Source organism: Aotus nancymaae, unplaced genomic scaffold, assembly GCF_030222135.1.
Source record: "Aotus nancymaae isolate 86718 unplaced genomic scaffold, 86718_ANA_hifiasm-v0.15.2.pri h1tg000067l, whole genome shotgun sequence".
NCBI classification, from domain to species: Eukaryota; Metazoa; Chordata; class Mammalia; order Primates; family Aotidae; genus Aotus; species Aotus nancymaae.
Genome location: NW_026988482.1, coordinates 25,992,357 through 26,019,046, shown reverse-complemented (window position 1 = coordinate 26,019,046; position 26,690 = coordinate 25,992,357). Strand labels below are relative to the sequence as shown.

Below are 26,690 nucleotides of genomic sequence, written 5' to 3'. Positions count from 1 at the left end.
GCAAGAGTGGGAAATCCTTGCCAGATATGAAGACCAAAACTAAACAAAACATAAGGAAATTTAAAAAAGAGGCAATTAATTTTTACAAAAACAGCAAGTTCTATAACAAGCTTGTCTAACCCATGGCCCATGGGCTGCATGCAGCCCAGTATGGCTTTGAATGCAGCCCAACACAAATTTGTAAACTTTCTCAAAACATTATTTGTGTGTGTGTGTATATATATATATACATGTCCATCAGATAATGTTAGTGTTAGTGTATTTAATGTGTGACCCAAGACAATTCTTCCAATGTGGCCTAGGGAAGACAAAAGACTGGACATTACTGTTCTACAAGAAAAGAAATATGATCCCAGGACAGTCTTGGCTCACCACAGTGCTTATTTAGCTGTAATAAAGAAAAGATAACAAATGTAAACAAAAATATATGAAAACAACATTGGGAGAATGGAAGGAAGGATGTGTGTGTCAGAGAGGAATGATTCTGGAGAATCATCTTCATTTTCCATAGAAACAGGAAAATAGATAACTAACAATAGCTAAAAAATAGTAGAAGAAGCTTCCTGAAGAATAGCAAATAAATTGAAAATGGCTGCCTTTGCGGAGTAGGGACTGGACCTGAGTCAGGCTGAGTCAGAAAAAACATTGTATTTAAAACAAAAATTATTCCTAGGCTCAATCGATCCTCTCACTTTAGCCTCAAGACTAGCTAGGACTACAGGTGTTTCATATTATGAATTTAGTAGTATGCTTTGGCTTTTTAAATTATGTATAGCAATCTGTGATAAAAATAAGCCCCTCAGTGCTCCAGACCCAGAATTTGGCAGCAAATGAGCAGTGCACACCCTTGCTTTCTAAAGGTATCTTCCACAAATATATTTACATGAAAAAGTTGTCATCATCATTATTATTAAAGGTATTAAAATGGCAAATCCTAATTTGCAGATAGAAAATATAAGGGTAACTGCCAAGTTCCTAAGAAAGGAAGGAGTCCTGGTTTTCTGACAACTAATGTGGTCAGAGTAGCCTCTAATAGTGGCACATGATCACAGGGTCGCTAATAGTCAAGGAAAACTTGTCTGTTACCAGGGTCCAGCTATGTGGGGACACTGCTGGCTTTCAGCTTCTGGAGGCCAATACTCAGCTGTAAAGTAGGACTGGTGAATCCTACACTAGTAGTCACTTGCACTCATCTCCCTGACAGGGAAAAAGCTCCTGGGGAGCGTTGGCTGCATACTTACTCTCTCAGATGACAGGTGTTCTACTGCCTACCTTGAGTTCATCTTTGCTCTGGAAGTTGTCCAGGAGGTGCTGGAAATGCGTGTCACACATCTGGCGGAGCAGTGAGAGAAGGCAGGACACATACTCACCCTAGGGACCAATCCAAAAAAACACTTAGCATGGTCAGTTGCAAGGGCTGTGTTCCCCCAATCCACAGAGCGCAAGGAGAGAAGGGTGGGTCTGAGATGGCCCCAATGACCATGGAAGAAAGATGACAAGTCAGGCCTTCAAAAGCTTTCTTTTCTGCTGAGGAAAGCCTGGAGGGATTGTGGGGAATAAGGCCTCTGCAGCATGGGGCTATTGAAAAACCTTAAACTATAATAAAGTAGTACAGCAAAGTGAGACAAATATTATCCCTTTTTTTCCTAGGTAAGTTTTGGCTAAATAGTCCTTTGTTGCAAAGGCACTGTAGAGAAGTCTATAGAGGATACTTGGAACAGGGGAGAGCTTGACCTTCTCTGGATAGAATTTGTACTCTGCCCATCCTGCTGGGCTAGAGCAGCCCTTCTACAAGGATTTCTTTGGAACTTCCTAGAATTTGCACAGGGTTATTGGACTGGGCAAACAAAACACAGCAGATCAATATGCCTGTCTGAAAGGCAGAGGAGTTAAAACTGACCTTTTTGAGGGGACAAGCTATGGGCTTTAAGACAAGTAGAAATTAAAGGACAAGTATCAATGTTTGACATGTCTTCAAGTTTCAACTGAGATTCATGGTATAAAATCCTGCTTTAAGGACTTCAAAAACCATCTTACAGCAACTTTTGGCATGGGGCAGACAAGCATGGCCTCCTCTTAGTTGCCTCCTTAAAAAGGAGGTAGAACATTTACTTCACTTGGGCAATTTTCAAATATTTATAAACTTAGAAAGTGACAACAGTTTTTAGTCTCTCAAACTCTTTCTAGGTTATCTGAAATTATTGTTGCCCAGTCTAGAGTGCAATGGCATGATCTCAACTCACTGTAACCTATGCCTCCTAGGTATAAGCAATTCTCCTGTCTCAGCCTCCCGAGTAGCTGGGATTATAGGCATCCACCACCAGGCCTGGCTAATTTTTTTTGTATTTTTAATAGAGAGGGGGTTTTGCCATGTTGGGCAGGCTGGTCTCAAACTCCTGACCTCAGGTGATCTGCCAGCCTTGGCCTCTCAAAATGTTGGGATTACAGGTATGAGCCACTGTGCCCACACTGAAATTATTAAAAATACACATATGTAAAATATATATGTACATGAATCTCATTTTCATCTGAAAAATGGGCATAATAAGCTATAGTTAACTTGTCATGAGGGTTAGATGGGTTCATGTACATAAAGCATTTAAGAACACAGTCCATTATGTAAAAAGGTACTGAATAAATTACAGTTATCATCATCCTCATTATAATCTATATAAAATGAATCACTTCCTTAGTACTGCCAAATGAGCTAATATTGGACAAGTGCTTAAAGCAGGGTCTGGCAGACAGCAAGCACTGTGTAAACGTTGGTTAGAAGGCTGGGTTACCAGGAAATGCCAGGGATTTCCTGGTAAATATATATATATATTTAAAGGAAAGAAATAAAGAATGGCTACTCTATAGGCAGAGCGGCCCAGATGTTTTTTACTTACAGTGAAAGTGCCTTCACCAGAGGCTGCTAAAGGAGCAGACACTCTTTCCAAGCCCAGTGCTCCAGAACACATAGGCCTGCTCCCTGAGCGCTCCCTGCTTTCCCTAGCACGCTGTAGCTTGGCTTGCTCCCACAGAGGGTTTTCTTCAGAGAGATCACTGTAATCTCCCATCTGCCAATGGAAAGATTCCGTGAAAACTGTTTATCATATCCCCACCTCAGGGCTGTGAAGTCTACTCTGGGTACAGGAGCTGGGGGGGCATGAGGGGTCCAAGGCATTGTCTCTCTAACCCTCCTGAGAAGGCTTTCCAGTCTGTTTTTCTTCTAATTAGATCACAGAAAAATCATTATTCAGTAATGCCAGTGAAATTTCCTCATCACACTTTCCCAAATGCTAAAAAATTAGATACAAACACAATGGACAAAAACAGCTAATTTGTAGATAGAAGCCAATTCTTAGAAAATTATTCTGTCCTGTACATCATTTAGGAGAACCTGTATCAGGGGGTTCCTAGAAGAAATAGTTTATTTTTCACCCTCAACCTCTTACTATCTCTTTCATACATCCCTGCTTCATACCACAATACAGAGAATGACTTGGCTCAAAGTATGGAGGAAAATAGGACAAGAAACATTCCCTGGATCTGCCCTAAGGAAGACTCCTGGGAATATGAACCTAGAGCTTTCAGAGTGGAGAGGAGAGTCAGATTCAAGACGGGAAAAGGGGAGCATGCTGACAACCATGCAGGAGGGGAGGCTGAGATGAAGGTGGTGGGATGGTAAGATGGAGGGGGAGTGCTGTGGAGAAGCCCCAGGTTAGAAAAGAAGGCAAGAAAACCTGGATGTTAGTTACTAACAGTGATCTCGGCTGTGCACTGCGGGCACCGCTGCCCTCTTACCGCCTCCTGAGCGTGCGATTTGCTCATGATGGTGAGCAGAGTCTGCAAAAGCACGTCCAGGAGGCTCTCCACCATCATCTCTACTTCCTCCATGACATCTGCCTCCTGGAGCGAGCAGCAAGAGAGCACACCATTAGCACCAGGCCAGACTGATGTACAGCTGGCAGCACTTACTAGGTCAGCCATGGCAGCAGTAGTCTTCTGGATCCCCAACACCAAGCTCAGTCTCACCAACATGCAGTGTCAAAGAACCCAGGACAATGGCTTTCAGAGGTGAGGCACAACTGCCGCGGCTGCCCAGGCATGGTAGCTGGGGCCTTACCCTAACTCAACACCACCTGAAAGTTTGAATCTCAAGCAGATACATTAATTTTGATATACAGGGCAGAAGGAAAGATCCTGAGTTAAATGTTTTCTTTGATTTCCCTAGACTTGTCAGGAGAAAGCACAACTCTGCTGACACTTTCGGAAATGATAAAGTTTGAGAAATGGTGACGAATTCACACAACAGGGTGTGGCAGTGGCACCTTCACTAGTACATAGCACTAATGCACATAGGAGTAGCTCATCTTTTTTGAGTGCCCTGTTTTCTCCTCAGGGTTTTCTTCTTGGGTGCCTTCAATTTTTGCCAGCCCTGACTGCTGCCTAGATATGCCTGGGCCCATTTCTAGCAGCTCTCTTGCTTCTGTTACAGGGTCTATTTGAAGGACTCCAGCCTCACTGCATCTTTCTCTGGCTATCTCACAAAAACAATGGAGCATGTGTTCTCACTAAGGGCCACTTCCTAATTTTGGAAGAGCCTGTTATCCTATTATAGACCTCTTACATTCATCTCAAATTCTGTAGCATGATTTTAATTATCTCACAAAGAGGTTCCTGTTGCCCCTTGTCTAAGATCTTTACACTATCGCTGGTCCTAATGTCTATCCTTTACCCATCCATCAGTCTGTTATTCACTAAACATTTACCATGTGCCAGTCACTGTTTGAGAACCTGAATATATAGAGGTGAACAAGAGAGATAATATCTCTGCTCTCATCAAGCTTAAATTTCATCTTCCCTTTACCCATCCATCAAATACAATTATACTCTGCCCCATTCCACATGAAGAATTCGAGCAGCTCTTGGGACCAAAGTCATCTTTCCTATCTGTCAAACTGATCATAACACTTACCAGTGATGTATCTTTGAGTAGTTACAAGCAATTAATAACACTGACTCTAGCCCCACAAACACAACAAAACCATCACCTCCAGGTTTTTACTGGTTCCCACTCCTATTCCATTCCTCTTTCTTTTTTTGCTTCAATTTCTCTCTTTCCTTTAGCAATAAGCTGCCCACCCCCTCAAATACGACCTTGGGCTACAAGTAGATCTTATGTGCTTGGTGTGGCTTCTCTGAGGCCTGGTGGGAAGAAGAGCTGCCAAGTCTTACCTGGAGCCAAGAGCAAATGTTAGGGCCATTATCACCATCACAGTCACTCTCTGCCAAGTTAGACCCCTGTCACCAGATGGTACTTTAAGTCTGAACATTAGAGTATCCTATTGACTCCCTGTCCCTGCTCAAACAAAATATATTCTTTTTTTAGGTCCTCTCCCACTCCATGTGGATAGCCTCTCCTTATATATTCTTATCACCTGGCCACTGCCCTTCATTTTAAATGCATGTGAAATTCTATTCTCTAGCAGCTTAATAAAATCGTATAAGATTTAAAAATCCATTTTTGTTCTACATTTCTTTCCTTACACTTTCCTATAGTTTCCAAATTTTCTGTAATATGCCTTTCTTCTATTATCAAAAGTACATGAAATAAGCATCATTAAAATAAATTCCTACCCTCACCCATGCCTGATTCATGTCTTTCCGTCTCTCTTTCCCTACCTCAACTCATCCCCTCCTACCACTGATCTCTTTTAAAAAGAAAATATAAAGAGTAAAGAAAATGTGTAAAAGCAGTATCAGTTGAAACCTGATCCCTAAAGCACGATTCTACCATCCTCTGAAGCTCAGGGCTCTGATGGGCAACATTAACCTCTCGTATACCCTGACCTCATCTGGCACAGTATAGGAACGCCATATGGGTGGAATCAAGCTATCAGAAGAGCCTGAATAAGCAAGCTACCTCTCAAGTCTGGGTCTGCCTCCCTGTGCTCATGCCTGAATATTCTCAGAAAACTCCCAAGAATCCAGAATTAAAACCTTTTGATGGAAACAGCATGACACAGAATTGGACTTTGTGGTACTACAGATAACTATATTTCTGGGTAGATTTATGGTGGTGCAAGCTTTAAAAATAGCAAGAATGTGTTGTATTGAGAAACCTGCTGGGAATACTCAGGCCTCCATTCACTTGGGCACCTTCCTGTCACTGATGAAAGCATCTATGACTGAAAAGTGTACAAAGCCATCTTTGTTGGTCTGCCTCTGGCTAAAATAACACAAGACTAAGGAAGAGCTGAGCAGGGTGGAGTTGGTGTGGGGCCACTACCAGAGAGCTGGTCTTGACGATGGAGAAGATGCTGCCGAGAATTCCTGAGCAAATCAGCAGCTCTTTCTGCTGCCTCAGGTGAAGGTGAATGTGATGGAGAACCACAGGAAGCAGGATGCGGCGGGATTCTGGGAGAGAAAACACAAAGGTGAAGAAGCCTTTAGAGGAGAACTAGCTACTGCGGGAAGCCAGTGGCATTGTGGGACTTAGTTATTCTCAAAGCAGGTGGGGTTGAGACTAGAGCAAAAGTGAAGGTAATCTCCAGCTGGGTGTGGTGGCTCACACCTGAAATCCCAGCACTCTGGGAGGCCAAGGTGGGTGAATCACAAGGTCAAGAGATCGAGACTATCCTGGCCAATATGGTGAAACCCTGTGTCTACTAAAAATACAAAAATTAGCTGGGTGTGGTGGTACGTGCCTGTAGTCTCAGCTGCTCGGAAGGCTAAGGCAGGAGAATCATTTGAACCTCGGAGGCAGAGGTTACCGTGAGCTGAGATTGCACCACTGCACTCCAGCCTGGTGACTCAGTGAGACTCCATCTCAAAAAAAAAAAAGGAAAAAAAAGTGAAGGTAATCTCCTTTCCTTACAAGGGCCTAAAAGCCCACTGCCTGGAGTATACAAACCATCACATGACATTATTCTTCCATCTTTCTTTCCTTTGTTTTCAAGACCAAGCATCCATGGCATTTCGTGCAGGATGAATGTTAGGAGTCTGCTTCCAAATGAAGTCTCTTTTTTTGGTAACAGGGTCTCTCTCAGGCTAGAGTAGAGTGGCATAATCATGGCTCCCTGAAGCTTAAACCTTCTAGGATTGCTAAAGCAATCCTCCTACCTCAGCATCGCATGCAGATGGGACCACAGGTGTATGCTACCACACTCAGATACGTTTTTAATTTTTTGTAGAGATGAGGTCTCACTATGCTGCCCAGCTAGTCTTAAACTCCTGGGCTCAAGCAATTCTTTCTCCTTGGCCTCCCCAAATGCTAAGATTACAGGTTTAAGTCATCACACCTGGTCCCAAATGAAATCTCTCTAATGATTAGATTCCAAATTAAAAGCACAGTTTACAGTGACAATTCCATTTAAATGGTATACTTAGTAGGAACTACACTGACTGAACTTGCAGACTTGAAATGGATTATAGATTGTCCCTCTTCATGCCCTGGCTAGGTAGGTAGTCTGACACTTCCACCCCTGTGAGCATTTACCTTGCCACAGCCATCAGGCCTGTTCCCTCTCCCCCACAGGCTTGTTAAATTGCTGCTCAGTGGTACACAGCAATGAACAGAATTGAAGCATGACCTTTGTCTTGTCATAAAACTTTGATAATTAGCCAACATTTACCACCAATCCTACTGTACACTTCAAATGATTTTCTTTTCTTTTTTCCCAATGTTACCGGAATAGCACTTTCATCAAGAGGTGACTATATTTAGAATCCTAAATTCAGGAAGGCTGAGTCCTACATCAAGCTCCCTTTTTAACTCAATCTGAGACCTCAGGCAAGTTGACTCCTCTCATGAGCTATATTTTCCTCATCTGTAGAATGAGGTTTAAGGGCCTCTTCTGTAATACATGTACTTCACAAAGGTGGTTAGGAGACAAAGTGAAATACAAGTGTGAATGCATTTCTGGCACCCTGTACTCCTACATGGTCAGTGATTGTGTACTCTGCTGGTCCCATAATATCTGGCCAGCATGATAGAATCAAAAACAAGCCATGGCATTTGGGATTGATCGTTCATATCTGTCCTTAGTTAATATTTCCACTTAAAATTCAGACAGGAAACCTTTTTCAGTCAAAGACAAATTACATGACATATAAGAGATTCGGGCACTACCTTGTCAAATACTTAGAATATGTTCAAACAGAATGGAATACTAGCTAGTCTAGATTTAAAAGGCTGCTTGGATAAAAAACGTTGATACTGCACTGTATAGACGAAAATACCAACATACTTAGTATTTGTAACAACCAATAGCTTCTTACAGAAGAAACCAGTGTTTGTTACTAGAACGTGATGAAGAAGAGACCAGACTTATACTTTCAGAATATTAGTGCTGGTTAAAGGACATCACTGGTAAAGAACGTTTTGCTTCAGAGAAGATGCTGCAACTCAGGCATTCAATGAAAGTGAGATGCAAATGAAATTTTGGTGGTGGTTGTCATCTTAAATCCAATTACATAGTCCAATGCCACATAAATATTAAGAAAATTTTTCTGAAGTGTTTGTGTGAAGCAGCAAGTACATGCAGAAATATTAGAAATAAAGTACGTCAGTGAAAGCAGTCTGCTACTCCACTTCCCACATATTTTGAAAGCATTTTCTTTAAGCAGTGCACAAAGCTTGAGTGTGTACAGTGGCCTCAGTGACAGGGTGCCCAAACCATTAATAAAATCTTCAGTGCAGGAGCTGGAGAAGAGAGAACAATTTACCAGCATAAACAGTTCCTGGTGGAAAAAAGATTACTTTCTTAGTGGCAGCTTTACTATTAGCAATACTATACACTGGCAAAAGTAAGTCAAAGGGAACATCTATTTAGTATTACAAATGTGTGTAGCACTGGGCTGAGAAATTTTTGTTCTTATAATTTAAAAGTCAAACCTAAAAAAATTAACCGTCAAAAATTATAATTATAAAAATTCTAATAATTGTTTTGCTGGTGTTTCAGATTTATGTGTATGCCTCAGAAGTTTATGCTAGCACACTGATATTATACTGAAAGGATCAGGCTCATATTGATCTTAATATATGGCCATTGAGTATCTGGTTGTCCCTTCAAGGCAGAACTTGATCACATATGATGTGGCTTCAGGAATGAAACCAGAAGTTCTTCGTGAAAGGCAGACTAGGCTGCTAATATATTAGTTAGATTGTTCTGACCCCGTGGAGAGAATACAGAGCTCCCTGTCTATTTCTCTCTCCAATCCTTAGTTGGTTCTCCAAAGACTGGAAAAGGAATCGACTGGTATGGCAAAGAAACAAGAAAGCATAGGGTCCTCAGAGCCCCCTTTCAGGGCCTCTTTTATTTTCTTGGCTTATCTTTATCCCCTTGAGATAGTCCCTTCTCTTTTCCTCTCCTTCCTTTCCTGAGGGTATTCCTCTGTTCTTGGAAGCTGTGAGCCTGGAGGCAGGGCCCTCATCAATGGGATTAGTGCCCTTTTAAAAAAGAGACCCCAGAGAGCTGCCTTGCCCCTTCTGCCATGTGAGAACACAGAAGATAGCTGTCTAAGAACCAGAAGTGGGCCTCTCCAGACACTGAATCTGCTGGTGCCTTGATCTTAGACTTCCCAGCCTCCAGAACTGTGAGAAAGTTTGTTGTTTACATGCCACCCAGTCCACGGCATTTTGTTACAGTAGCCTGAATGGACTGACACCACCCCAGAGACATGCCTCCATGTGTAGATTCCTAGGAACAAACTGTAAGGCAGTAGGTGTAGGTCTTCTCTATTATAGTTTACCAAAAATTCTGCATCTTAAGGGTCAATGGTTTCTTGCATAATGGTTGAGGAAACTGATCTTCTGATTACCACCTGGCTACCACCCCTGGAAGGAAGGAAAGGTGAGTCTGACTCTCATCCCAACTTGATTTACCTGAGAAAGAAAACAGGCGGCTGTCCACTGTCCTGGCAATGGACTGAAGCTTGACCACGTCCATTGACTGCCCAATGTGCACAGTGCTGGGCATACTCCCCAGTGTCCCTCTCACAAACTCTGCTACCTCTTGCACGGTGAACATTTGAAGCAGCTCGTCAAAGATGGTTGGGAAAGAATTGAGGAGTGCAGCCTGCAGAAGCAAATGAAGTTGTGGTTAGCACAAAATTAGGGTGTGTGGTAGGGTGTGCGTCTATCTTTCATGCTCAATAATACAAGGTGGTGAGAGGTTGAAAGGGCATTGTAGCATCTCTGCCTTGGGTGGGCTCCTCCCTGGCCACTGACTGCGCACTCAGGCATGGAGCAAGAAGAACCCAAAAGGAAACCAAAATAAGATAATTTACTGGGGTCCAGGGAATTTGAGACTTTCGTAACTTGCATTTGGCATTTGCTGGCAAGAGAATGGGGTATCAAGAGAAATTTGCTCAACGTGGCTTAGGATCCACAACTGTTTTCACTCATAAAATGGATTTATATTTTTTGTTTGTCTCTATGATCAAGTTCTTGACTTTCCAATTTTGGTTCCAAACTCAAGAAAGTATGGTGGAGAGAGCTGAGTTCCTTCAAGCAGCACCAGCTGAAATTTGCTCACAGCCCTGCAGCCAGTGACCCAGTTCTGAGAGCTGTACCATTTCCCCAAAACAGAGATGCTCATTTGCAACCATGAAATCTGAAGACTTCATAATTATTTTCTTCATAAGTGGTGTCTGGTAGTCTCAAGAGTAAATTTAAGAGGATGGGAAATGTGTGTATTTAGTTAGCCGAAAACTCTTGAGGACTGTCGATGTGGGCTTAGAGTTCAGCAACCTAGACGCCCAAGCAAGGGCAGTGGGAGTGTGTGTGTTAGGCTTTTCTTCCAGGATGTAAGCTCTGGCAAGACCATAAGGTAGTGTCTTGAGAACAATCTGATAATGGTACGCAGAGCACTGTAGAAGAAAGAGAATGGGTTTTGGAATTAGATACAAGTTCAAACCCAAGCTTTAACGCTCACCTGCCACATAAACTTTGGCAAGTTACTGCCTAATTCTCTGTTTCCATATCTATAAAATGGGGATGATGCTATTACTTATTTCTTGATTCTGGTATAAGGGAAAATTTAGGTGCTTTACATAAAGTTTCCAGTAGAGTTCCTGGAACACAATAGACCTTTGATACATGCTGGTTTTCATTATTTTCTCTTGTCTAAGTGGAAGCAGCATGAGGACTTTTTTCACTTCTCACTCCCCTTATGCCATTAACTCAAGATTTACAAAGAGGAATGAAGTGCTATCTTGAGACAAAAAGATGAGAATGCACCCTTCCCAAATGGCAGGTTGGGGAGGAAAGGCTGTTTTCTTGACACTCCATCAGGCAAAAGACACTGGCTTAGAGTGAGTGAAAATTTATGCCATGGGAAACAGGCTTGTGCTGTGGTCTTTGTTCAGGCCAGGCCCAAGTGCAGAACTTATATGAATTCTATCTATCTATCTATCCATCCATCCATCTGAATTCTATCAGGGATTTATAACTCCCTGGAATATAAAAAAGATTGTTTTGGAGTAATTAAAACCAGAACAAAACATACCATTAGCAGCTTAGATATAAAAGACAAAGGAGTGGTGAAGTCGGTGCTTTATAATCAATAACAAACAATAACTCATTTACTCTCTTAAGTGGTAAAATTTCCTGTACTTAGGCACCAGGACAGAAGGACTCTCACACCCTGATGTCTTCTAGTGGTCATAATCAAAGATATAAAGTCTAACTGAATAATATATATATTGAGTTGTGAAACTCAGGAAACATGAGCCTTGCACCAAAGCAGGTCTGATCTTCACACAGGTCTTAGCTGAGGCCAGATGTAAGCTATTTATCTTGATACGGTAGGAGTGTGTCATTCAGTACAGAACATTATTGTGTTACCAAGTTTCCAGAAAACATATCTGCATTGCTTTGCTAGCTACCTCTAATCCCTCCATATTTTGGCTGTAGGAAGGGAATGGAAGAGGAAGATGAACAGCTTAAGGTACTTAGGAGGAGAGATCACAGAAGGAGTCTTCCTTACAGAGGCACCTGGAAGCCTTGAGGTACTCCCTGATAGAGTCCCTTATAGAATCAAGGAAGCCTTGAGGTACTCCCAATTGATCACCTGTCCTCTGGGCTGAGAAACCTACAGGCAACTGGTATCAAAAGGCAACACAGAGGCAAGTGGAAAACAAAAAGCAGACTATTTTAAACCTAAATAAGACAGAGTTTAAATATATACTTGGGCTAACAATATACTTGGCAGTGCCTGAATGACTGGGCATGAGAGAAGCTGTCTGATCTTTGCTGACAGGTTTTGGCAGAATATTTAGCTTCAAAAAGTTGAAGAACTATAATCCATTAGATAAAAATCCTGACATTCATTTTGTAAGAAAAAATGCCTCCCTTTTGACTGGGGAAATGAATTTTTGATTTGTTCTAGGGTAAGGCTGGGTGGAAAGGTAATGGATTAGCTGGCCCAGGCAGTTTTGTTTGTTTTTGAGACAGAGTCTCACCCTGTTGCCCAGGCTGAAGTGCAGTGGTGCAATCACAGCTCACCGTAGCCTACTTCTGTCAATTCATCAAACTCATTCTCTGTCCAGTTTTGTTCCCTTGATGGCAAAGAGTTGTGATCCTTTGGAGGAGAAGAGGCATTCTGGTTTTTGGAATTTTCAGTCTTTTTGCACTGGTTTTTCCTCATTTTCATGGGTTTATCTATTTTTGGACTTTGATGTCTTTGATGTTAGTGGCAAAAGGTTGGTGACCTTTGGATGGGGTTTCTGTGTGGGTGTCCTTTTCGTTGATGTTGATGCTATTCCTATCTGTTTGCTAGTTTTCCTTCTAATAGTCAGGCCCCTCTGCTGCAGTTCTGCTGGGGTTTGCTGGAGGTCCACTCCAGACCCTGCTTGCTTGGGAATCACCAGCAGAGGCTGAAGAACAGCAAAGACTGCTGCCTGTTCCTTCCTCTGGAAGCTTCATCCCAGAGGGGCACCTGCCAGATGCCAGCCAGAGCTCTCCTGTATGAGGTGTCTGTCGACCCCTGCTGGGAGGTGTCTCTCAGTCGGGAGGCATAGGGGTCAGGGACCCACTTGAGGAGGCAGTCTGTCCCTTAGCAGAGCTTGAGCGCTGTGCTGGGAGATCTGCTGCTGGAGAGTCGGCAGGCAGGAACATTTAAGTCTGCTGAAGCTGTGCCCACAGCCATCCCTTCTTCCAGGTGCTCTTTCCCAGGGTGATGGGAGTTTTAGCTTTATATAAGCCCTTGACTGGGGCTGCTGCCTTTCTTTCAGAGATGGCCTGCTTGGAGAGGAGGAATCTAGAGAGGCAGTCTGGTTACAGTGGCTTTGCAGCCCTGCAGTCCTAACCTCTTCGTGGCTTTGTTTATACCATGAGCAGGGAAAACCGCCTACTCAAGCCTCAGTAATGGCGGATGCCCCTTCCCCCACCAAGCTCAAGCATCCCATGTCGACTTCAGACTGGTGTGCTGGCAGTAAGAATTTCAAGCCAGTGGATCTTAGCTTGTATTGGGCTCCATGAAAGTGGAATCCGCTGAGCTAGACCACTTGGCTCTCTGCCTTCAGCCCCCTTTCCAGGGGAGTGAATGGTTGTCTCACCGGCATTCCAGGCTCCACTGGGATATGAAAAAAAACTCCTGTAGCTAGCCTGGTGTTTGCCCAAATGGTTGCCCTGTTTTGTGCTTGAAACCCAGGGCCCTGGTAGCATAGGCACCTGAGGGAATCTCCTGGTCTGTGGGTTGCAAAGACTGTGGGAAAAGCATAGTATCTGGGCCTGAATGCACTGTTCCTCATGGCACAATCCCTCCCTCATGGCTTCCCTTGGCTTGGGGAGGGAGATCCCCAACCTCTTGTGCTTCCCAGGTGAGGCGACACCCCACCCTGCTTCGGCTCATCCTCCATGGGCTGCACCCACTGTCTAGCCAGTCCCAATGAGATGAGCTGGGTACCTTAGTTGGAAATGCAGAAATCACCCACCTTCTGTGTTGATCTCGCTGGGAGCTGCTGACTGGAGCTGTTCCTATTCTGCCATCTTACCAGACCTCTGATCCTAATCTAATCTTAATTCTTAGCCAAAGCTTCCTAGTTATTCTTACTGTTTTTCAAATTATTTCACTCAACTTCTGGAATGGACAAATACTAATCTAAACATTCTTTTTTGTTGTTGTTTGAGATGGAGTCTTGCTCTGTTGCCCAGGCTGGAGTTCAGTGGTGCGATTTTGGCTCACAGTAACCTCCACCTCCTGGGTTCAGGAAATTCTCCTGCCTCATCCTCCCTAGTAGCTGGGACTACAGGTGCACGCTACATGCCCAGCTAATTTTTTGTATTTTTAGTAGAGATGGGGTTTCACCATGTTGCCCGTTCTGGTCTTGAACTCCTGAGCTCAAGCAATCTGCCTGCCTTGGCCTCCCAAAATGCTAGGATTACAGGAGTGAGCCACTGCACCTGGCCGATTTTCTTTAACACAATGATTAATCAGGAAATAAAATTCCCTATACATTCTGAATATCTCCTGTGAATAAGATGTTCATAAAAAACTGAGTAGTGGTAGCTATATAAATTTGGTTTAAAGGCTGTTCACAAGAACAAATTGGTGCTGCTTCTCCAACATAAAGCCACTGAGCTGTTTTACATCTGGCAGCTGTGGCACAGCCAGCTTTGCAGTAAAAGTAGCATTTTGTTGTATCAGGTATTTCCTTGTAAATCACCCCTTACCCAATACACATGATCCTGGCAAGGCTTCTTCAACGCTGAAAACCAGAGGACAAAGAAATTACTGTTAAAAAAGAGGAACCCAGGAGCAAAGCTTCCCTGAAGCATACAAACCTGAGTAAAAAGGAGTGTTTCTGAGTTTCTGCTGTCCAGACTTAGCACAAACCGGATGGACTGGAAAAGTTCTTGGATACTGGATCTGAATTGTTCCTCTTCCATTCCACAAGTAGCTCGTGAGTACAGGATTCGTGACTGTACAATGAACTTGAAAAGGTACTCCAAGGCCTGGAAAGTGCACGAGAAAAAGTGATGGACAGGTGTTGAAGATGCCTAGGAACTCACATAACAGAACACAAAGGGCAAAGTAGTTTCTACAATAAAATCAGGTGATGGGCAATTCTAACTACAGAGATAGGCACTTTATTTTTTAAAACTTTTCCCCAAATATCCAAACTGTCACTAAGTAGCAGCTATCTTCTTATTGAAAGAATCATCAAATAATTTCACAACTGTTATTCTGAGATTCTGGAATTAAGGAGCCACAGACTGTTTTAGAAATAGTTGAATTCAAGAACATTCAGAATTTTAAAAAAATGTTTATCTGTATTTTTTTTCAGGCTTGGAAATAAAAGGATCAAAAGACATTCAGGTTTATTGTAAGAAGTAAGTGTCCTAAAGGACTCAGGAGTCCTCAGCCTTAGGAGTCTCCTGCATCTTTAAGATATAGCTGGGGCTTGACACAGTTCCTCCTTTTTCACCAGGGATCACAGAAATCTGAAGAAAACTTGTCCCAGGCTGCACAGCAGCTGACAGGCCTGATATACCCACTATCTACCCTCTTCTCACCAAGACATCTGCCATAGACAGTTCATAAATAGTACAAGATGAAGCTTCTGCAAAAGTCTGGGAGCAGAATCTGATTCTGAGGAGTTCCTGCTGCTTGGCCCATGCTTACAGAGTAATTCTCTTTTAAGAGAACAAATTCAAGACCCAAGACTATGTTTTCTAATCAAAGAAATGCCACAAATTTCCCACACACTGAAAAGGCAGAGAGATAATGGAGAGAAACTCATGCAAGGATGAAACAAACAGAAGTTAGGTACTTGAAATATAAAACAGAAAACAATTCCCAAACTACCTTTCATGATCTATCCATCTGTTAGAAGGTTTGGAAAAGCAGAAGAATTTAATATTTTGGGGCACATACAAAATTCAGGTGACACTGGGGAATGCCAGTTTAGAATAATGTATCTTCCAGGGCTTATACCAGAAGATTCTGTAGAAGAAATTACTGTGCAGCCTCATTTCCATAAATGCTACACCCTCTGTTCTAGTAGCTTTTTAATGCCTAGTCTATAAAGAACTTGAAAGATCTGTTAATTTCTAAACCCAGACACTTGCAGGCTGGACTCTGTCCTGCTCTAATATGTCTATACTGTGGTGACATCCTAGAGCAGGGGCAGAGTCCAGCCTGCAAGTGTCTTCAGGCCCATGAAGCAGAAAGTATACACTTCTGAGCCAGCTTCAGTTATTAGGTTATGCCAGTTTGAAGTCACTAAAGTAGGAGGTATTTTCTATCAGAACAAAGAAAATAAACATTTGCATTTCCCAAACTAAATGGCCGGGTAGCAGGTCTGACCTTCCCCTTTAGGTATTTTGGTTTTGTATGATTAAGATGGCTTGCTGGGCTCAGCAGAGGACAAAAGAGGGACAGGGTCAGGACTGAAACCCTGGAATCCTTACAGGTAGGGATTAGAATCCTTATAGGTAAAGGACAGAATAGATCTCCTTGGAGCAACCTAAAAAAGCCAGGATGGCTTCCTCAGTCAAGTCACACAGAAAATGAAAAGTATGCTAAGACCTGGAAAGATTCATGAAAAATGGATTATGCACAGAATTAGAACATGAACTTGTTGAGCATCTTATTGTCATATGCCTAAGCCCAGGAAGATGCAGGAAGGATCAGCAATTACGTGGAGCACTGGAAATAAACACAGAAAAATAAACTAGATTTTTTGTTGAAAAGTGAAATCTTAGGATACCTGAGAGTTAGGCAAATCTAATTATGTGCTCCATACTACTACTATAATTTTAAAAAGGTATTTTTTGTTTGTTTTTTAATTTTGAAACAGCTACCACAAGAGATGTAATGAGTGGCATGAAGCATCCACCAGTTTCAGGGAGGCAGAACCAGCCAGCCAACTGACTTGCATCTTTTGGGCATGAGAGCTTGGTTCCTCTATTAAATGGCCACATAATATAAGACAACTAGCAGAGGAGCACAGGGCTGGTGTCAGAGAAGTCTCCATGAAAACCTAGATAAGGACATGGAAAATAAGCCCACTTCCAGTCATCCCTCAGTACCTGACTTCCCTCTTCCCCACTCCTCTTGATTTTTTGGATCAGCACCATCTTGGTCAGGACCAGATGATGCTGGCCACCTCTGACAGATTCAACTGGGGAAGAAGAGTGGGGCTGAAGAGTGGAATAGAAGATGAGGGGTAGAGCCTGTGGAATTTGTTCAAGGTTTAAAGGTGCTCCTAATACTGTGTAAAGACAATGGAGCACTTAACTGTGGCTGAAGCAGCTGCCCTGTCCATTTTTGCTTAAGTTAATAAATCTGTAAGAAGAGGAGATCCTAAAAGTTATTACCATGTTTGTATCAACAACAAGATCCACCGTGCCCTCTCTTTCCTCCTTGTGGCTACTTGCTAAGGAACTGATACAGCTCAGCATTGCAAGGTGTGCTGTTGTTCTGGAATGCCTTGTGCCGAGCCACCCTAAAACCCATAATGATGCCCCCTACATGCCTCTCACATTGTGAACAAACAATATAACCAAGAAAGAAATAATGAATTTTATTTTCACCTTCTTTAATAGAACTTTTTTTAAGTTTATAATTCTGAAGGTGAAAGGAAGAGATAAGATTATGAGTGGCAAAATGTAGTGAATCAAAGGTATTAAAGAAGTTTCCTGGTCCATAGTTTTTGATATTGGAAGAAGAAGTATCATGCCAGAAGCATGTATCCTATGAAGAAGGGGGAAAACAGGATTAGATGGAAACTTACTATTTGGGTGAAGGAGACTTGTAAACTGCATTCTGATGAAGAAGGGGAAATGGCCTGATAAAACCTTAGTGTTGGATGTATTAGAGAATAAGTTTGAAATGGTGAGAATACATATGAAAACACCTCAGAAAAATGCTCCCCCAAAGGGAATTCTTCCTTCTCCCCACCCAAACCTTATCTCTCCCAGAATTCTGTACCTCCATAAATGGCCCTGTCATCAGTTCAGCTGATTTAGCAAGACCCTTTGGAAATAGGCTCAGTTCTCCCTTATTATCTTCTTCTATATCCAATCTAGCATTTGAAAGCTCCCGCTTTAGTCCTATCAGTTGCCTTTTGGTTCCTTAAAAACCCAAGCTCTTGGGGCTAGCGTGGTGGCTCACGCTTGTAAACCTAGCACTTTGGGAGGTGGAGGTGGGTGGATCACCTGAGGTCAGGGGTTTGAGACTAGCCTGGCCAACATGGTGAAACCCTGTCTCCATTAAAAACACAAAAAATTAGCCAGGTACGGTGGCACACACCTGTAATCCCAGCTACTTGGGAGGCTGAGACAGGAGAATCACTTGAACCCAGGAAGCAGGGGCGGCAGTGAGCAGAGATCATGCCTCTGCACTCCAGCCTGGGCAACAAGAGTGATACTCCATCTCAAAAAACAAACAAACAAACAAAAAACAAAAACTCAAGCTCTTGGCCACGCCTAGCGGCTCATGCCTGTAATCCTAGCACTTTGGGAGGCCAAAGCAAGCAGATCACCTGAGGTCAGGGGTTCGAGACCAGCCTGGCCAAAATGGTGAAAACCCATCTCCAAAAAAAAAATACAAAAATTAGCTGCATAGTGGTACATGCCTGTAATACCAGCTACTCAGGAGGCTGAGGCAGGACAATTTCACTTGAACCCAGGAGGCAGAGGTTGCACTGAGCAGATATCGGGCCATTGCACTCCAGCCCGGGCGGCAGAGTAAGTGAGACTCTGTCACAAAAAACAAAACAAAACAAAACCCAAGCTCTTTCCCATTTAGGCTTTTAAACATTCTGTTTCCTCACCCTGAAGTGCTCATTCTCCAACTCTTAATACTGACCTCAGCTCAGAGATCACCTCCTTAGAGCTTTCCCAAACCCTCGATCTGAAGTAAACCCTCCTTTCCAGCCAGTCTGTTCCATGATCTTGTTTATTTCCTTCACAGTACTCATCAAGTTGTTTTGTTGTTGTTGCTGTTTTTCTTGAGATGAAGTTTTGCTCTGTCACCCAAGCTGGAGTGCAGTGGCGCCATCTCAGTTCACTGCAACCTCTGCCTCCCAAGTTCAAGCAATTTTTGTGCCTCAGCCTCCCGAGTAGCTGGGATTACAGGCGCATGCCACCATGCCTGGTTAATTTTTGTATTTTCAGTAGAGATGGGGTTTCGCCATGTTGGCCAGGATGATCGTGAATTCCTGACCTCAGGTGATCTTCCTGCCTCGGCCTCGCAGAGTGCTGAGATTATAGGTGTGAGCTGCCATGGCCAGCCAAGTTTTTTAGTTTTTTTTTTTTTAATTGACTTTGTAAGCCAATGTTGGTGGCATCATTAGAATTAGGATAAATACATGTATTTACCTGTTTTACATATATTGTATGTCTCTCCCCACTTGAATGAAAGTACTAGGAAGCCCTCGCCATTTTTGTTTGGGCCCCTGCTGAATCTCCAGCGGTTAGTACAGTGTCTGAAGCATGGTAAGTATCAAGCAACACTGACTGACTGAATGAATAAACGAATGATTTTTAGGAGAAAATAACTTCTGTGTTGCTTTCTCCAGTATGCTTAGGCAATTATTTTTTAGGCTCATATAGAATCTTCTGCATTTAACTCAACTTTTATCCCTTCAAATATTGTGTTAGGCACCTGACAGGTGCTAGGGTTCTGAGAAGAGAACCCAGGCCCTTTCCTCACATGCCTCAGCACCCTGCTGTGCACTTGTGTTTGTGCCTGCCTCCCCTTAGGACACTGAAGGTGTGTTCTTCAAGAAGATGGGCTGGTCTTATTCATCACTGCCTCTTAGCCCCTAGGACAGATAGTAGTGCTCAGTAGACATTTGTATGAAAGAAGACAGAAATAAGCCTTGTAGCCTCAGATTTTTTACAGAATATGCAAAGAATAGGCAGAGTAAATGCAAATCTATGATTTGATTTTGCTCCTTCAGTTTTATAATGCTTGAGAAAATATTCTGTTACACATGCTAACGATGTGGAAAATACAAAAACACACACAGGTCCAGTACTTGGTGCAGATGACATGATATTAAAAGAGGACAGAAATAAAGCAAAACTACTTTGCTTTTCTTTACAGCAGAAGCAGTAGCCATGAAAAGACATTATCAGACAGTGGAGTTAACTCACAATGAGAACAGTTCCCTGTCAATTGGAGCTACGTAGCAATGCAAAGGGCTGCCTTTTCAGGGAACCTGTCCAAGCAGGGATGCTGGCAGTGGTCACGACCATGGAAGACCAGAGGTTCTTCCTAAGGCCACAATTTTAAGATTATCTTGTTTGAAACAAATCCACATACAGTGCATCCACTCAGCTCTTTTTGCTTAAAACAGTTCAAAAAATCAATGCTTGGTAACGACCAAAAAAGATAATACTATTAAAAGATCCTAATTTAATCAATGTTGCCACCAACATTGGCTTAGAAGGAGTTACAATATTTTAGCCAGTGGAAGGAAGGACTGACACTATGGGTAAAAAATCAGGCAGGGGAGGATGGACAGGAGCCATGCGCACATCATCCCTTCCTCCTTCTTCAAGATAAAATTATCAGGAATAAAGGCTTCCTGGGACAAAATCAAGGTAAGGAAAGAGAAATTATGTGGATCAAGACAGTCGTTCCTGAAAGCAGGCCAGTGTACTGTGATGTCTACATTTGTCCTGCACATTATATCACTGAGATTACTCACAAATAATTGCAGGAGTGGGCCTCTTATGCATGGAGAGTTTAGTACATTACCCGCATAGCTTCTTGAATGTGGTCCTGCCGAATCAGTTCTGCTGAGCAGTCCATATACCACTTCAAACAGCGGATGAGCTCCCTGGGAAAGAGAAAAGTTCCAGAAACCCCACTTTAATTCAAAAGTAATGCAGTTTGAAATGTCTGTAGCCCTGAATTAGGCAAATAGGAAATAATATTCTGCTGATGAGCTAGAAAGCAGTGATAGGTCCATTACAGCTTTGGAATATTCCGGTCACCTGAGACCAAACAACATTCTACGTCCATAGGAGTTGCCACATTTTAATTAGCAACTAAAATCACTGGTGGCATGTGCTGGTAGTCCCAGCTAGTCAGGAGGCTGAGTCAGGTGGATCAATTGAGTTCAGGAGGTAAAGGCTGCAGTGAGCCATGATTGCGCCACTGCACTCCAGCCTGGGCAACAAAACAAGACCTCGTCTGAAAAAAAAAAAGTTTTCCTAAAGACCCGGACTGGATGTATATTTTTGTCTTGTCTTAAATTGCTAGGTTTTCAGAACATCCAACATCGGATAGTTAATAACAGACTCTGAATAAAAGTATGCAGTCCCAACCCCTGCTCTATCCCATCTATCTTATTTTCTTAGGACTAAGTCATCTGAATGGAATGGGATTACTGGATCAAAAGGTCTGCACATTTATATGGCAACAGAGCACAGAGGTCAGGAGTATAGGCCGTGGTCACATCTGAGGCCTATCAATGTCTAGTTTTGTAGCCTTGAACGAGTTATTTAATCCCTCTGTGTCTTGTTCTCTTCAATTAAAATACGGGGGAATAGTATATCTCAAAGTTATTGTAAATACTAATAGAATGATGCATATAAAGCACATAGAACAGTTTGCTCTCCAAAGTGGCATCAAAGTATCAGAGTTCCAGTGATACCATAGACTTGCCACCATTGGGTTTTATTTATATTTTCAATAATTATGCTAATTCCATATAAGAAAATGATGATTTCTGGTCGGGTGCGGTGGCTCATGCCTGTAATCCCAGCACTTTGGGAGGCTGAGACGGGTGGATCATGAGGTCAGGAGTTCAAGATCAGTCTGGCCAACACAGTGAAACGCCGTCTCTACTAAAAATACAAAAAATTATCTGGGTGTGGTGGTATGCGCCTGTAATCTCAGCTACTCAGGAAGCTGAGGCAGAAGAATCGCATGAACCTGGGAGGCAAAGGTTGTAGTAAGCTGAGATCGCGCCATTGCACTCCAGCCTAGGCGATAGTGCAAGACTCCGTATGTCTCAAAAAAAAAAAAAAAAAAAGTGATTTCTTATTGCTTTAATGGTCTTGTTTTTTCTTTTCTTTTCTTTCTTTCTTTTTTTTTTTTTTTGAGACAGACACTTGCTCCATTGCCCAGGCTGGAGTGCAATGGCACAATCTCGGTTCATTGTAACCTCCACCTCCAGGGTCCAAGCAATTCTCGTGTCTCAGCCTCCCAAGCAGCTGGGATTACAGGTGTGCACCATCACACTTGCCTGATTTTTGTATTTTTAGTAGAGACGGGGTTTCACCATATTGGCCATGCTGGTTTCAAACTTCTGGCTGCAAGGGATCCACCCACCTCAGCCTGCTAAAGTGCTGGGATTACAGGCATGAGCCACCATGCCTGGCTTGCTTTAATGGTCTTAGATAACCTGTGTTTCTCATATTCATTCACTAGTTACATAATCTCTTTTATGGATTGTCTCAATATTCTTTGATGTTTTTTGTGAGTGCTATTTTAGCTATTCAAAAGTTTCTCATGGAAAAAGCAAGACAGTTTTAGCAGCTTTACCATCATTTCCTAGAAGTAAAAGTATGGCAACTATGTAACAAACTATAGTTTGAAATATCAGCTGACAGCCCATAGCTAACATCAAACAGAATGGTAAATGACTGAAAGCTTTTCCTCTAAGATCAGAAACAAGATAAGAATGCTCACTTTCGGCACTTTTATTCAACATAGTACTGAAAGTCCTAACCAGTGAAATTAGGCAAGAAAAAAAAATAAAATACATTTAAGTTGAAAAGGAAGAAGTAAAACGCTCTGTTTTCAGATGACATAATCTTATATGTAGAAAATCCTAAAGAATCCCCCCAAAAACCTGTTGGAACTAATAAATAAATTCAGTAAAGTTGCAGAACACAAAATCAACACACAAAATAAAATGCATTTCTAATGCATTTCTATACACTAACAACGAACAATCTGAAAATAAAATTAAGACAACAATTCCATTTATAATAGCATCAAAAAGAATAAAATATTTAGGATACATTTAACTAAGGAGACAAAAGACTTTTATACATGTTGCTTAAAGAAAGAAAAGATACCAATAAGTGGAAATACATCTTGTATTCATGAGTTAGAAGGCTTAATATTGTTATTAAAGATATAAATGCTACCCAAAGTGATCTACAGATTCAATGCAATCCCTAACAAAATTCTAATGGCATTTTTTTTGCAGAAAAGAAAATCCATCCTAAGATTAATATGGAATCACAAGTGATCTGGAATAGCCAAAAACATCTTGAAAAAGAGGAATAAAATTGCAAGTCTCATACTTGCTGATTTCAAAACTTACCACAAAGCTACAGCAATCAAAACAATGTTGAATTAGTATAAAGACAGATTTATAAAACAGTGGAATAAAATAGGCCAGAAATAAAGCCTCACATTTATGGTCAAGGGGCCAAGGTGCCATCCTTTTGACAAGAATGCCAAGACCATTCAGTGGGGGAAAAGGCAGCTTCAATAAATGGAACTGCAAAATTAGATATCCACATACAAAAAGAATGAAGTCAGACACTTATCTTACACAATATACAAAAATCAACTCAAAATGGATCAAAGACCTAAATGTAAGGGCCAGAATAATAAAACACATAAAAGAAAAGATAGGAGAAAGTTTTGTGACATTAGGCAATGATTTCTTGAAAATGACACCAAAAGCATAGGCAACAACAAAAAACAAATAAGGTGGACTACATCAAAATTTTAAAAACTTCTGTGCCTCAAAGGACACAATCAACAGAGGGAAAAGGCAACCCAGTGACTGGGAAAAATATTTATAAATCATGTAACTGATAAGGGGTTAATATCCAGAATATATAAAGAACTTCTACAACTCAACAATAACCTCTTTTAAAAAAAATGGGTGAAAGGCTTGAATAGACATTTCTCCAAGGAAAATAATTAAGGAAACACAAATAAAAAACATAAAACAATAGCACTTTACACTCATTGGGGTGGCTATTAGAAAAAAAAAAAAACGACAGAAAATAGCCTGGCCCTCAATGGCTCTGGAGGAAAGGTGAGTTAACTATTAAGAAGCAACTTGCTCTTACCAATGGCCTCTGGAACCCTGGCAGAAGGAGAGCCCTTGACCTGGCAGGGAGAGCTGCTCAGAGAAGTCGTAGGGGTAGCAAGCCAGCTGATGTGGAGCCCAGGGGGTTTGGTGAGGGAGCGTCTGTAGTGGTGCATAGCCAGGGATGGCCATTCCCCTAGGCCATTCCCATGCTCCTATGGGAGACTTCAGCCCTAGGGGAATTGTTGGTCCTGAACTCTGCAGGGTGGTCTTGCCCATCAGATGGGGCCGGTCTAACTTGAGCACCCCTTGGTCAGCTGGCCTCTCCTGGGGCCCGAGTGTGGCCATGCCTGCTTGCAAGGCAGCCTCAGGTGACCTGGGGGTCCCACACCATAGTTTCTACACAGATTGTGCTTGACTGGGGGAGAGCTCCACTGGGGCGACCCTATGCCATGCACCAGCCCACATGCTCCCTCCCCTTACTTCAGCTTTACCAGGACCCATGGCAACTTCCCACAATGCTTTACTGGCTTGTGTCTGCACTGGAAGGTTTTGCTTTCATTTTTTCATTAAAAAATGGGCTAGGATGTGGGAGGGCAGCTGGCCCCCTGCTCCCACTGCCATTGCAGATGGGAGCCTTGGCGGTCACAGAGCCAGCCAGCCCTGCCCTGCCAGTGCTCCACCCTTACCCTGACACTGTGCAGAGAACAACAGATCCTCCTCTATCCTGAGTGACCACTTCTGCTTGCAGGACACAGAAAAGGCACCCAGGCCTGTGCCCACCAGTGTCCCAACCCAGCACTAACACCACCTCCACTGTGACTGCACAAAAGTTGCCAGCAGGGGCCACAGCCCTGCCCAGCTGTGTTGCCTCTGTCACGCTGGTGAACACCTGCAGGGAGGTAGGTTCCCCGCCACCTGCTTCCACTCTGGCACAGCTGCTGTACCCACTGCTACTGGCACATGTGAATGGGGACAGATCCTGCTGTCACTGCACTATGAAACACTTTGGCTTACACCACCCAGCCAAAGTGGAGTGGCCAGCAGTCTGGGAGCATCTCGCCTTACCCAGTACAGTGGATTCCTAACCTTGAGGAGCCAGAGAACAAAGTTGGGGCCCAATACAAGTCCCCAAGTTGTGTTAGAATGCACAGTCCAGAAATTGGGAGCTGAGCACTGTCCCCTAAAATGTTCCAGAAATTAATCCAGTTGGCTGAATCCACCTTATATTACAATCAAACACTCAAGGCCATCAAACAGGATAAAGGGGAAAAAAACACATCCAAAGGACAGCAAACTCAAACATTGAAGAGTGACAAGCCCGCAAAGATGAGAAAGAACGAGCACAAGAACCCTGACAACTCAAAAAGCCAGAGTGCCTTCTTTCCTCCAAATGACTGCATCACCTCTCCAGCAAGGATTCTAAACAGGGTTGAAAAGGCTGAAATGACAGAAACAGAATTCAGAATATGGATAGGAATGATGATCATTGAGCTACAGGAATATGCTGAAAGCTAGTCCAAGGAAGCTAAAAATCATGATAAACAATGCAGGAGCTGACAGACAAAATAGCTAGTATAGAAAAGAATGTAACTGACCTGATAGAGCTGAAAAACACTCTATAGGAATTTCAGAATGCAACTGCAAGTATTAACAGTAGAATAGGCCAAGTTCAGGAAAGAATCTCAGAGCTTGAAGACTGGCCTTCTGAAATACGACAGTCAGACAAGAACAGAGAAAAAAGAATGAAAATAAATGAACAAAACCACCGAGGAATATGGGATTATGTAAAGAGACCAAATCTACAACTCACTGGTGTCCCTGGAAGAGACGGGGAGAAAGGAGCCAACTTACAAAACATATTTCAGGATATCATCCATGAAGACTTCCCCAATCTAGCTAGAAAGGCCAACATTCAAACTGAGGAAATGCAGAGAACCCCAGAAAAATACTTCGCAAGAAGATCATCTCCAAGACACATAATCATCAGATTCTCCAAGGTCAAAATGAAAGAAAAAAATGTTAAAGGCAATTAGAGAGAAGGATCAGGTCACCTACAAAGGGAAGCCCGTGAGACTAAAAGCATACCTCTCAGCAGAAACCCTACAAGCAAGAAGAGATTGGGGGCCAATATTCAACATTCTTAAAGAAAAGAAATTCCAACAAAGAATTTTTTAAAATTAATTTATTTTACTTTAGGTGCATACTATATCTGGCATTTTTCCCCAGGCTATCCTTCCCTACCCTTCCCTCCCTCCCCACCCCCCGCTGTCTCTCCCCTACCCGCTCCAACTGTCCTCAGTGTGTGATGCTCCTCTCCCTGAGTCCACATGTTCTCATTGTTCAACACCCACCTATGAGTGAGAACATACAGTGTTTGGGTTTCTGTTCTTGTGTCAGTTTGCCGAGAATGATGGTTTCCAGATTCATCCAAGTCCCTACAAAGGACACGAACTCATCATTTTTTATGGCTGTGTAGTATTCCATGGTGTATATGTACCACATTTTCTTTGTCCAGTCTATCATTGATGGGCATTTGGGTTGATTCCAGGTCTTTGCCATTGTACACAGGGCTGCAATGAACATACGTGTGCATGTGTCTTTATAGTAGAACGATTTATAGTTCTTTGGGTATATACCCAGTAGTGGGATTGCTGGGTCAAATGGCATTTCTATTT

The 26,690-nt window shown here is 42.6% G+C and overlaps 1 protein-coding gene across 5 annotated transcripts in view; it reads right to left on the bottom strand.

The window, feature by feature from the left end:
- Positions 1–26,690, bottom strand: part of DOCK3 (dedicator of cytokinesis 3) — a 610,183-nt gene that overhangs the window by 86,485 nt on the left and 497,008 nt on the right. For 4 of the 5 annotated variants that reach the window (XM_064367135.1, XM_064367139.1, XM_064367136.1 and 1 more), the window contains exons 22-27: positions 20,706–20,787; positions 14,777–14,947; positions 9,875–10,067; positions 6,278–6,405; positions 3,748–3,894; positions 1,273–1,371 (exon numbers count right to left, since the gene is read on the bottom strand). In XM_064367135.1, coding sequence (XP_064223205.1) covers positions 1,273–1,371; positions 3,748–3,894; positions 6,278–6,405; positions 9,875–10,067; positions 14,777–14,947; positions 20,706–20,787 — 820 coding nt within the window. The remainder of the gene's footprint in view (positions 1–1,272; positions 1,372–3,747; positions 3,895–6,277; positions 6,406–9,874; positions 10,068–14,776; positions 14,948–20,705; positions 20,788–26,690) is intronic. The other variant, XM_064367138.1, reaches the window with a different exon arrangement.